Raw genomic sequence first — 13,574 nt, forward strand, 5'->3', positions numbered from 1 at the left:
AAACGGTAACAACTTATGGCAAAATTCTTGCACCTGACCGTTTTGTAACTCCGTTTGTCGTTGCTGGCGAACCTTTCCTCTGGGCTAGCGGGCACATACTCTTCGTACTGGCGTTTTTAGACGGTGAGTTCTTTTTTCCGCAGCTCTACCAGGACGAATCAAAAAGATTCACGCGGAGTCTCTGGGATTCCTCCACATTGGAATCGAAAAAAGTCGAAATTGGACCGAAACTGATAAAAAACAAGAAGAGAGAAGAGGAAAAACAGTAGAATCGTCCGGATGAATAGAATCCCACAACTGCGCCCTTCTGCACCGATTTTTTCAGAAATTTGAAGCAAGTGAAGTTTACAATCAGATCACATTACTTGGCAGCCATATTCAAAATTTCAAACTGGTTGTCAAAGTTTGACAGTGAGATTCCCCTTTTGATGAATCTCAGGCACACACACATATGCATATATAATGTAAATACATTATCTGAATATGTATGATGTTCACCACGCGCACTGCAGCGACACTGGCATTCTATATATATTGATTATACTGGAAAAACGGACCTGAAAATAAAGAAAAACGAAAGAAAAAAGACGAATAACAAAATAGAGGAAAATCAGGGAATTGGAAAAGGGCGAAAAAACGGAAATAGTGAAAGAGAAAACATCGGGAAAAAGTAAAAGTGAAAGAAAAAAAAAAGGAAACGAAACAAGAAATGTAATACTGAACAGAAAATAAGAGAAACCGAAAGGAAAATGACAGAGGAAACTAAGAAAATGAGGTCAAAAAGACAAAAAGTTAGACAGAGAAAGAAGAAAGAAAAAACAAGAAAAACGGATTAAAGAAAAAGGCAAAACGGAAGATAGAAAGCCGAAAAGCGGTAGATGAAATAGGAAAAACCGAAGAGGAAACGGAAAAAGGGAGCCTAAATCAGAATCAGCGAGGAAAAACGGGACAGACGAAGATGAAAAACGAGAATGTAGGTAGATAAAAGGGGTTTAGGAGAGGATGAAAACTGGAAACGAAAAAAAGGGAAAGATACTAAAAATGTAGGAATAAGAGAATAACAAAACATGAGTGAATAACATGAGAACTGAAAATAAGAAAAAATGGGACAGGAAGCTAAGAAACACGGGACAGAAAAAAAGAAGACGAAAGGAAAAGGGGAAAAACGGAAGGAAAGTGAGCAAAAACCAAGAAAACGATATAGAAAAAGAGAAAAAAGGAACAAACAGTAAAAAAGGAAAAGGTAATTTCAAGTAAAACTTTATATCAATGTGCAGTTTGAAGTGAAACTTCCAATTTAAATGAGTCCAAATTCAAGTCTAATTTGAGGGTGTATTTCAAGTCAAATTTAACGTCTCAAACCAAGTCCAATTTGAAGTAGAATTCGAATTCTAATTCAAATCCAATTTATGTTCAATTTGAACTCAAATTTTAAGTTCCATTTCGAGCTTAAATTCAAATGAAATTTCCAGTTAAATATTAGGTAAATAAAACCTTCTAATTCTGCTTCAAGTACGATTTCATATCTAATTCCAAGTAAAACTTCCAGTCCAAGTTACTCTCAATGTGAGTCCCAAATTTCAGTTCCATATGAAGTAAAGCTTCAAGCCTAAATTAGTACAAATTCATGTCTAATTTAATATCCTATGTCAAGTCAAATTTAAACTCTGATTTCCAATTCCAGTTCGAAGTCTAATTGCTAGTCCAATTTGCCTTTTGATTTTAAATCCAATTGCACCGGACAGTCCGGCAGTTTTCAACCGAATCGGGTGATGTTTTCGCGATAAGTAATAATAGATTTGCCGTCATACGATTACTCCGTTTTGCAGACCAAAACATTCTTCTAGAAGGTCGGGTCTGGACACGCTTATTGATGTTGTGGACTATTTTTGGGGAAGCACAACTGACTTTTTAGATCAACGCCACACATATTGGCACTCCCGGTGTCGTTGAGACAGTAAAAGCCGAAAGATATTTGAAAATATATACCTAAAAAGTATGAAGGTCTGTGCCTAAGGGCACGTACGCTGCGCTAACGTAGAACTACGAATGCAGATGCAATTCGATAACACTGGACATTCTTCAAAGCTTCCACAGTTTGTTACGCAAGTTTATAACTTTGTTAGATGATTGACCATATTTTGCAATCGATATACGTGTATTGGATTAAAAACAACTTATTCAAAGCATAAAATATTTGTCATTAAACGCAAAACTTTTGGCTAAACAGTAAATAATAATCAATTGATCTGGGTTATTCAAAATTCACTCTTTCACTCTTATCACTACTCTCACTAATTCACTCTTATCAATTTATTCGAAAATAGTTGACAACACCATTTTATTATGGCATATCCTTTGATGTATGCTTGTCTTTCAACTATCATGTAAATGCTAGTTAAAATCACGCAGGCTGGAAGATTTTCAATTATTACTACCGTTCTAAGGGCATTGGAGGTTTTTCGTGGCTTTTGAAGTAGGACTACTTCTTTGATTTCTATATTGGGGTGCACTTTAGAAAAACGAAAAGGGAACATGTAACGAAAAGTGGTTATGGTTTGCACGCTTATAACTCAGTCATCCGTCAACAGATTCTAAAGATATTGGTATCAATCGATTGGAAATTTTCCAAAAAATCCATTACAACACAGTAGATTACATGTTTCCCTAACAGACGTTTAATAATTGAGAAAATATGAGTCGAATATTTAATATTTCATTAGTTGCATTTTTTGCCTTCCCACGTCAGTGCTTCCCTAGCACGGATGACAGAAATATATACGAGATGAGCTATGGGTTAAACTTCCTTTCCTTACCTTCTTCGGTCACCGGCTTTCGTTGGAGAAACATCAGCCAGCAGCAACTAGCTTGCGACGCATCGAACAGCTAGTTTTCGAGACACATCGGTGGCAAATTGGCAATTTTAAAGGTTGTATTTCCACCATTTGTCTGCGGATCAACCTTACTGAAAACAGTAATTTTATTTATTGCTAGATTCGCAAGATAAAGTCAACGGTTCACAGGTGTTGTACAAAATACAACAGCGCAAGTAAACCTTCCGTTCCGGGGAATCTATTAGGGTAAATGATTTTGAAATGGACCTAGTCGAATTCTGATCTTGAATGGACCTATTTTTAAATAAGAATTTATAAGAATTTTAGGATATAATTATCAAGTCTTTGTACTGTATTTAGCTTTTATGTTTATCTTTAATCATTTCTGAACGTAAATATACTAAAATTAAATTAAAATTATAGCCAAAACTACTTTATTGCCGCGTATTTAAAAGTAGCTGTTTTTCAGCGTTTTGGCAGTCACCATAGAGTATTTTCAAACTGTTACTACCCGGAACCCTTCTGGTTTGAAATAAAACAATACTCTTAAAATGATGCTAAAATATGTGTAATTTCAATTTAGGTGTTTAAAAGTTCAGTAAAACCAGTAAAATCTTCAAATTCCTTAAAAATGTTAACCCCCTTTTTTGATCTTGAATGGACCTAGTATTCATTTTAGAATGGACCTAGTTTTGCGCTCCGAGACATCACTGCCGGTAGCTATCATTGCCTACCACCAACGAACACGTCGTTGTATCTATACCTATAAAGAAGGATTTCTGTCTGTCTGTCTGTCCTGTGTTCCTTATAGAATCAAAAACTACTGAACCAATCGGCGTGAAAATTTGCATGTAGAGGTTTTAAGGGCCAGGAAAGGTTTTAGTGATGGTTAGAGACCCCTCCCCCCACTAAGAGGGGGGGCTCCCATACAAATGAAACACAAATTTCTGCATAATTCGAGAACTAATTAAGCAAATAGAACCAAATTTGGCATGTGGGTGTTTTCGGTGACAAGAATTTATTCTAGGGTAATTTGAGACCCCTCCCCTCTTTATAAGGGGAATTATAACTCCTCTCCCCTTTAAGAGGGGGGGTTTCCATACCAATTTCCTCATAACTCGAGAACTAATCAAGCAAATGGAACCAAATTTGGCATGTGAAGGTTTTCGAGGGCAAGAAAATTTTCTATGTTGAATTAGGACCCCTTCTCACTTTAAGAGGGGGGGCTCCTGTACAAATGAAATACCAATTTCCTCATAACTCGAGAACTAATCAAGCAAATGGAACCAAATTTGGCATGTGTGTGTTTTTGAAGACAAAATTTTTCCACTAGTATTTTTCGACTGAGATGTAATTATCGAATGATTGGGATTTTGGCCGTTCAGTCATTAAATTTTAGTAGACGTTATATTTGCCTTTTTACGCCAACGTTTCGACCCGGATTTGGATCTTCATCAGGGCTTCTACGAATGGGTACTTTTATTAACTGTTGTTATCTGGGTTATAATTTGTTTGTTACTTACAAAGTGTTAATCGTCTTTGTCTAAATTCTTTTAGCCTACAGTGTTGTCTAGTTTTGGATTTTGGTACGATTTGGTTTACTACATAATGTTTAAGTTAATCAGAATTTAGTCAAGATTTCTAATAGTGTATACAATGCTGTTTAAACTTACTGGTAACTGTCATTTGTTTGTGTTATATTTATTACTATTTTAACCTGTCGTGAATTGTTCTTCCTATGTTGGGCACGATACTTTTACTATTGGCTTGATTTTAATTGTGCTATTTTTTAATGGTTTGTATTCGTGATGTTTATTTGTGTTTGTGTCTGGTCCTGTGTTTCTGTGTTAGTGTTTGCCTGTGTGGTTGTTTTTCTACTATTTTGTTTTAGTGTGTTTAGTATTCCCGTATAACATATGTTGATTCCATCTGTGTCGGAGCGTTTGTTGATGTTGTTCGTAGTCATTATATGACATACTTCCAGTATCGGTAGTCGTGTTGGTTTGTTGCTGTGATCCAGAATTGATGCTTGTTCTAAGTCGAATCGGTGGTTTGTGTTGATGCAGTGGGTGATCATAGCTGTTTTTTCCTTCAGTTGTTCAAGTTGTATTTGTCTTGTAGTTTGATCCTGTATTTGTACGATTTTTTCCAGTTTGTTTGTATCCGATTTGTGCCCAGATAATCTTGTTTTTAGTTTGTTGGTTGTTAGTCCAACGTACATAGCTTTACATTCCTTGCATTTTATTCCATATATTACATTGTGTGCCTGTAGGGTGTCTTGTTTTCCTTTTATTGTACGGTATAGCCAGTCGACGTTATAGTTATTGTAGTGCGCTATTTTAATATTGTTGTAATTTTTTGATTTCTCAATTAGCTTTGTTATTTTTGGTGTTAATTTGTCTATATATGGAATGGATTTGTATACTTCATTGTTGTTTTGGTTTTTGTCTTCGCTTCTATCTTCTTGTTTTCTATTGATTAATCTATTTATGAGTCGTTTTGGGTAGTCGTTTTTGCTTAGCTCCTCGGTTATTATCTTGTTTTTGTCTATTTGAGTCATTGTTGTTGTTCGCCTCTGAACGATCTTCTGGCAGTGGACTGTATGGTAGCGGCAGCGAAAGCAAAAGCAAAAGTCTCGGTGAGAAAATTAACTCTTCATATAGCGCTTATAAGGGCTGGGGGTTGACTTTGCTCGCTCTCCTTTCAGTGGGAAAATCCAGTGGGGAAGTGGACGGTGAACCAAACAAACACCGGCTGCTATGCTAACAAAAGTTTATTCTACTTCTTCGGCTTATTGCTACTGCTGCGAAGTGAACGGCTGGATGATTGAAAACGGAATGAAATGATTTTCTCTGGGTGGGCTGCTTTTATAGCTGCGGGATGATGACAGTGTGTATTGTGCGATGCTAACAGTGTATGCTGCTGGGTGCGGGTTATTTTCGGCTGGAGACGGAACATCCTCCCCCGGTTGAAGGATCCGCGGTTCTCTGGACATCGGCGGGGTTTTCAACTAACTCGTTGTCTTCGATAGGCAGGATGGATACCTTGTTGATTGGACGACGATACTTGCAGCCTTTGGAGAATACATCGACTGCACGAACAAGTCCATCGTCACCAGGGTAGACTGCTACGATACGTCCTAATTTCCAGTTGAGAGGTGGTTGGTTCCGATCATGAAGCAGGACGATCAGGCCCTCGCGAACATTGGCATCTCTCGTTGGTTCTTCTTTCGGGGCTGCAGGGTGATCAGATAATCTCTGCTCCAAGCACTCCAAAAATGTTCACGAAGGAGTTGAAGATGTTGCCAGCGCGCCAAACGGGAAACCTTGACGTCTTCTAAGGAGGGCTCAGCTGGAGCGGTGAGTGGTCGTCCGATGAGGTAGTCAGCCGGGGTGATAACTCGTGGATCCGCCGGGTCATTCGAGATGGCGAATAAAGGGCGGGAATTCAAGACGGCCTCGATTTGAGCCATGACAGTTGAAAGCTCCTCAAATGTTAGCTTCACGTTGCCGACGACACGCTTCAGATGTGTTTTACAGGATTTCACGGCTGCCTCCCAGAGGCCGCCGAACTCCGGTGCGTCTGGCGGGATGAAATGCCACTCGATTTCACGGCTGCGACAAAAGGATTCGATGGCGTTCACAGTCTGCTGATTCTGGAACTGTTGATATAGGCTGTTCAATTCATGATTCGCACCTCGGAAGTTGGTGGCGTTGTCCGAGTGCAATTCATGAATCATTCCTCGGCGAGCAATTAATCTTCTTAGAGATGCCAGGAAAGCATCGGTGCTCAAATCGGAGACGACTTCCAAATGCACAGCCTTAGTTGCCATGCAGACGAAGACTGCTACGTACGCCTTGGTCAGCGTTGGACGACGTGACCCTTGTTTAATCCAGAAGGGGCCAGCGTAATCCACACCAGTTATGGCGAACGGGGGCGATGGCACCACTCTCGACGCTGGCAGGTTTCCCATTAGTTGATTGGGTGTCGTAGGATTGGTTCGGAAGCATTTAACGCATCGACGGGTGATGAAACGGATGATGGATCGACCTTTCAGGAGCCAGTACCTGTTGCAAAATTTAATGTATTGATGGAATAGCGCACTGACAGTCGTCGACTGATGCACCGCTTCGCTCAGTCGGTAGAAGAGACAAGAGACTCGCAATCCGTTCCGACCCACGAATCATCAATCACAAAACGCATACACCGATACCCGAAGAGCCAACGAACTAGTCTAAAGCTTTGATAAGCCGTATCGAAATGTCACAAGAAACACACAAGGTGTACATTATACCAATATCTATTTAACAAAAGATCCGCTTCAGCCGTTGCTTCTGCTCTTACTTGCTAACACATCGCTTGCTTAATGTTGGGGCCCCATTTCTACTACCTACGGTTTCTCGGTGAACGAAGTGTGTTTTGTCGTTATTCTAATCCGATCGCATCATTGTTGGTTACAAACACGCACAAATCGAAGGCCGTAGCCTATCGCGAATTGGATGTTACACTCGCACTATCTGGATGTCTTGCCGATGCTGCTTGTCTTTGAGCAAGTGCTCGTACGTCTCGGGATCAGCAATCAAGTCCGGGTCGGCCTACGTGACCAGGCCTGTCGATCTGGTAATTCTGCGCGCGACGCAGGTCTCAATGAATACGGTTCAAACAATACGGTCCTCGTCCGGCCGATAGTAGCTACCCACTGTAGAAGTGTCGTCGAAGCACGAAAATCAGATTGGGTAAAGAAAAAAGCCCTGTAATGAATACATCGATATTGTCTGCGTCACATCACATGTCAAATTGCGTTGCCGTTTACCTCTTTTGAGGGCTTGTCGTTGTTATTGATAACGGTACTGCTTCGATCGGGCGCACCATATATCTACGAGTGGATCCTGGATCGATGTTTGTCACCTATGCTTTGCCTTACTGTTTGGATGGTTCAAGTCGTGTACTTCACACTTCAGGCTGCCAATTAGATTTAGGTTAGGGCTGTGTTACCGCGTGTTTGTCATTGGTTTACCTTTGATCGCATGAATTTTCCCGTCGATGACTCCGTGTGATAATTGAGATTGATCGTGAGTGTCTTCTCCTCACTCAGCAGGCTGGTCATTCTAAATAGTAATATAGTTACCATTACTATTTCGGCGATAATTAATCAGGGTAGCTACCTGTTATGCTTACACCGGTGCGTATCCTAATGCGTCCGTTAGGAAGATGTGGTTTTCCGCACTCAATATCACAGGTTTAATCAAGCAGAATAATATTCGCGCGAGAAGCGGTTACGCGGAAGCGGAATAAATCCAAAATTAAAACACGTCACCGGAGTGGTGACTATTCCACTTCGTGCTTCGCCGGAAACTGATCTGCTCTTGCGAATGTGTTAGGTAGCTTAGCATTGAGAGCGCTTTCTAAGTGATCTCTTTTCGAGAGCTGGTATAATTTTTCCGTAGTTCTTTTACTACAGACGTGCGGGCTGCGTACTTACAGCGACTGCACTGTGGGAAAATTGAGCGCATTTTGTCGGCATAATTTCGAAGTGTAACATACCTTTGGCGAAGAGCATTCAGCAAACCTGTTTGCCCTACGTGAAGAAGTTCGACGTGCATCTGCTGGATGAAACGATGAATCACCGGATCCTTATCCGGTAAGATAATTTGATGGCGACTTTCAAATGGTAGTTGCGATCGGTCAAGTCGGCCACCAACACGGAGCAAACCATTGGTGTAAATAGGACGAAGATTTCCTAACCTCTTACAGGGTTCGTTGTCGAGGACTCGTTTGATTTCGTCAGCAAAGTGTGCATGTTGTATGACGTGGATGATGGATTCTGTTGCACGGCGAAGTTCATGGACGGTCAGATGGGGTCTCAGTTCTCGGTCGGTTGGATTCTGCTTACGGCAATTATTAGCAAACCGACGAATGTACCCAACAATTCGTTGTAGCTTGCGGAAATTGCTGTAATTGGAGAAGAACAAAGGCATATCCATTCTTACATCGGAGATGGCGACGGCAGCTTTCAGTTCCGGTAGCGCTTCCTCAGGTATCTCGTCCGGAATAACCACTTCGTAGCACACCACTTCAAGGTAACTCGGACCATGCCACCGGAGAGTGTTGGTAGCTAAATCTTCTGGAAGCTGTCCGCGGGAGATGACATCGGCTGGATTCTGATGGGATCGTACATGTTCCCACCGGAAATTGTCTGTGTGCTGCTGGATCACAGCGACTCGATTTCGGACGAATAGCTGCAACTGGTTGAGGGGTTTCTTTAGCCAGGCTAAGACAATCGTACTGTCGCTCCACAGCACTACTTCCTGAACCGGCATATTCAGGGCTGGCAGTACCTTCGCCAGTAAACGGGTCAACAGGAGGGCGGCACACAATTCTTTCCGTGGAATGGTGAGCTCACTCAAAGGCGCCAGTTTGGATTTACTGGTGAGAAGACGAAGCTTTGCCGAACCATCAGCAAAAAGGGACCGTAGGTAGATGCATGCTCCGTATGCCGCTGTGGAGGCATCCGAAAAACCATGCAACTCGTAGGCGACTGCATTGTCCAAAACAACACACCGAGGGATCTCGATGTCGTGGAGATACATTAGGGAAAGTTGAAGATTTTGCCACTGCTTGGCAATATTTTCATCCACCGGATCGTCCCAGTTGATTTTAAGCTGCCACAGCTTCTGCGCGAGGAGTTTCGCCAAGACGATCACCGGCGAAACCAGTCCAAGGGGGTCGAAGAATTTGGCGATCTCGGAGTACACCGTACGTTTCGTTGGTGGTTGTTTCACAGGTGGATTCGGATGATAGGCGATCTTCAGCGTATCGGCGGTTGGGTCCCAACGCAAGCCTAACACTTTTATGGTTTCGTTCACTCCTTGCTCCCCCGGAGTCATCGTCTCACGTTCATCGATAGGAATGTTCTCCATCAGCTGTTGGGAGTTAGAGCACCATTTTCGTATAGGAAAACCTCCTCGACTTAGGAGTTCCTTTAACTGCTGTTTAGCCACGATAGCATCTTCCACCGAGTCAGCTCCTGACAGTACGTCGTCCATGTAGGTCTCCTCCTTCACTATACGAGCGGCGATGGGAAAGTTCTCGCCATCTTCCTTGACGAGCTGTACCAAGCACCTGGTTGCTTGATAGGGGGCCGATGCGGTACCGTAGGTGACAGTGCACAACTCCAAAACACGCAAAGGCAACGACGGCTGCTCTCGCCAGAAAATGCGCAAGAATCGACGATCCGATGGGGCTTCGACTACTTGACGGTACATTTTACAGATGTCTCCGGTAAATGCTACCTTGAATTTACGGAATCGTAGCATGATGTGATGTAGATCGTTTTGCACTACTGGACCGACGTGGAGTACCTCGTTCAGCGAAAGATGCGACGGCGAAGATTTGGCACTTGCGTCGAACACGACACGGCATTTCGTGCTCGAGCTGGAAGGTCGAAGTACGGCATGGTGAGGAAGGTAGTAGCTCTGCTGGTTGGGCGGGTCTTCAGATTCCATGATTGCCCGGCAGTGACCGAGAGCCTCGTACTCCTGGATAAAATCCACATACTGAATTCGAAGTTCTGGATTGCGGACGAGTCGTTTCTCCAACATCAGAAAACGCTTTAGGGCCAGAGCACGACAGTCGTCCAGGAGGGGAAGATCACTATTGAACGGGAGCTGGACCATGAATCTTCCAGATTCATCACGCTGGTAGGTAGATAGGAAGTGGGCTTCGCATACTATCTCTTCGGTCGACAGGTTGGGGACGTCTGGTACTTCCTCGATTTGCCAGAACTGTTGCATGTTCCGCTCGATGTCTGCAACCGATGCGTGGACGTACATGGGAGAAACGTTGGATGCATGTGGTGGTCCGATGATGACGCCAGCTATTATCCACCCAAGCTGTGTGTCACGTAGCTGTGGTAATCCATCTGCTAGGCTGAGGTGACCTGGCTTCAGCAAGTCGAAGAATAATTCCCCACCAATCAGCAAGTCCACTTTGTCGGGAATGTGGAACTTGGGATCGGCAAGGACCAGTTCTTCTGGGATCATCCAATGGGCGATGTCGATCTTGGAAGTTGGAATTGTCCCAGTTACTCTCGGAGTTACCAGACACTCCAGGCTGGCGTGGAACGTTGATACACGGGATCGAAACTTGATGGTCACCTTATCATGAGCGTGGGTTCGTAGGGCGTTAATGCCAACAATTGGGATGTTGGCTGGCTTCTTTGGAATGCCAAGACGGTTGGCCATCTCTTCCGTGATAAAGTTGACCTGGGAACCGCTATCCAACAGCACTCGGCATGGATGTGGTTGATTTCTCCTGCCGTAGACCTGAACCACCGCAGTCAACAGCAGTACAGTCTTGGTGGATTGGGCGAAATTTGCGGAACACGTTGTTGAAACCGGTTGGTTCACTGGTGCTGGCATCTGCGATGTTGTTGCAGCTGGTATCGGTGGCGGGGTCGCCATCGTCTCGGTGGGAAGTGATACGTTGGGCTTCGTACCTCGGCTGGGTTCTTCATTCTCATGGAGCAACGTGTGATGTCGGCGTTGACACTTGTGGCATGTTTTATCGGAAGGGCAATCTTTGGAGCGATGGCCTTTGCGCAGGCAGTTGAAACAGACTCCAGCTGCTCGGATCTTCTCGTTCTTCTGGGCTGGGGTTAGGCTGGATAGGGCCGAACACTGGACGTTTCGATGGGGACCGCCACAAATTTCACAGGAGACTGGTGGTTGGGATGGGCCGGTCGATGCAGCATGGCTTCTTTGTGGTACACTTCTGTGTGGTGGATGGGGCTTTGGATTCGACGGGGCTGGCTGGCCTGCTGCTTCACAATTCTCCAGAACTTGGCATCTGGATTTCAGGAAGTCGATGGTCTGCTGGTAATTCGGTAACTCACCCTTCTTCTGTGTTGCTTCCCAAGCCTGGCGCGCACTCTTGTCGAGAGCTGACACGATCAAGAAAACGAAGAAATGCTCGGCCGTTCCATTGATCTCCTGCTGGAGGTAGCGCAGGCTTTCGATGTGGTTGACTGCTTCATCAACAAGGGCACGAAGTTCTTTATTGGCGGTGGAAGACATCTTTTTTAATGTCAGCAGTCCTCGGAAATGGCTCTCCACTATGGCTCGTTTGTTGTCGTAGCGGTCCATCAAGACGTTCCAGGCCTGTTGGTAGTTCCCTTCACTCAGGATTTTGGCATCTAGTACACCGGCGGCATTTCCGATAAGCGCTTTGTCTAGATGATACAGTTTTATGGCATCTGTATCACCCGAATTGGCCATCAGATCGGTAAAAATGGCCTTAAACTTCGGCCATTCGGCATAGCTTCCACTGAACGTTGGAATTGGCATCTTGAGGGCCTGTTGCTGGAAAATCACTTGTTGAGATGACGGGTTAGGTGCAGATGTTGGTACTGCACGGTTCTTTGCTTCCAGCAGTAGCTCTTCCACGGCGTTGCTCACATTGTTGTAGATATCTTCGAAGGCATCATATTCATTTTCCTCCTGGAACAGGTCTTCATCCGATACTAACGATAGCACCTTGCTATGGAATCCACTGTACTCCGTGTATACAGCAGAAAGCGTTTTGGATAGCACATTTAATTGTGCTAAACCAATTGCTGCACTGGTGATGAGCGTTCGTTGAATACGCACTAATTTCTGCTTTACTTGAGAGCGCTGACGGCACACCACACGATATTCCTTTTCAGTGACAGGATCCATAGCAACAGCAACAGCACCAGCTTCTTCAAATCCGTGAAATGATGCTGAGTCCTCTTTTTCACCGTTTTCCGAACGCGACGGCGAATGCATTACGGGCATCGCTTAATCAAAAATATTTTTGACGAATTAATCGCAACGCGACGAGCGAAAATCGTGACACGCCACACGTTTAAACACGTTCACTTTTTTCAAAAAGTTCACTTTTCAATAATGTTTCGGACGCGGGCGCAAACGAACACAATTCGGTATGAACGAACACGTTCAAACAAGTTCATTTCAATAACGGTAGCGGTGTGGCACGTTTCGACCGCGAACACGATCGAACACGTTCAAACAAACTCTTGCGTGCACGCCGCAGCGGTAGCAATTCGGTTCGGTAACAAGTTGTTAGCACAGAGCCGAATGCTGCTTTTTCCACCAGGTTCAATCCTTTCCGGCACGCCTAGGTGCGGCGTCGGGATGGCTTCTAATCCGGTTCGGGTTGGACCAAAAAGATGTTCGCCTCTGAACGATCTTCTGGCAGTGGACTGTATGGTAGCGGCAGCGAAAGCAAAAGCAAAAGTCTCGGTGAGAAAATTAACTCTTCATATAGCGCTTATAAGGGCTGGGGGTTGACTTTGCTCGCTCTCCTTTCAGTGGGAAAATCCAGTGGGGAAGTGGACGGTGAACCAAACAAACACCGGCTGCTATGCTAACAAAAGTTTATTCTACTTCTTCGGCTTATTGCTACTGCTGCGAAGTGAACGGCTGGATGATTGAAAACGGAATGAAATGATTTTCTCTGGGTGGGCTGCTTTTATAGCTGCGGGATGATGACAGTGTGTATTGTGCGATGCTAACAGTGTATGCTGCTGGGTGCGGGTTATTTTCGGCTGGAGACGGAACAGTTGTTGTTAGTCTATTTACTCTGGATACTAAATTGCATGCTGTGTTTATTTTTTGGTACATTGGATGCATTGAGTGGTAATTTATAAATCGTCCTGAAGCTATAGGTTTTTTGTACCATTCCGTACCGAATGTCTGA

The 13,574-nt window shown here is 43.8% G+C and overlaps 2 protein-coding genes across 2 annotated transcripts; both read right to left on the reverse strand.

The window, feature by feature from the left end:
- Window positions 1–6,021: 6,021 nt before the first annotated feature.
- On the reverse strand, window positions 6,022–6,807 carry LOC128744195 (uncharacterized). Its single transcript, XM_053841021.1, has one exon. It carries the CDS (start codon window positions 6,805–6,807, stop codon window positions 6,022–6,024), a length of 786 nt encoding a protein of 261 aa, XP_053696996.1.
- Window positions 6,808–7,784: 977 nt separating this feature from the next.
- Window positions 7,785–12,640, reverse strand: LOC128744198 (uncharacterized). Its single transcript, XM_053841027.1, has 3 exons — window positions 8,379–12,640; window positions 7,852–7,942; window positions 7,785–7,796 (listed from the first exon to the last, which is right to left on the reverse strand). Exons 1-3 carry the CDS (start codon window positions 12,638–12,640, stop codon window positions 7,785–7,787), a joined length of 4,365 nt encoding a protein of 1,454 aa, XP_053697002.1.
- Between the last annotated feature and the right edge of the window lie 934 nt (window positions 12,641–13,574).

The sequence above is a fragment of the Sabethes cyaneus genome, chromosome 3 (genome assembly GCF_943734655.1).
Source record: "Sabethes cyaneus chromosome 3, idSabCyanKW18_F2, whole genome shotgun sequence".
NCBI lineage: Eukaryota > Metazoa > Arthropoda > Insecta > Diptera > Culicidae > Sabethes > Sabethes cyaneus.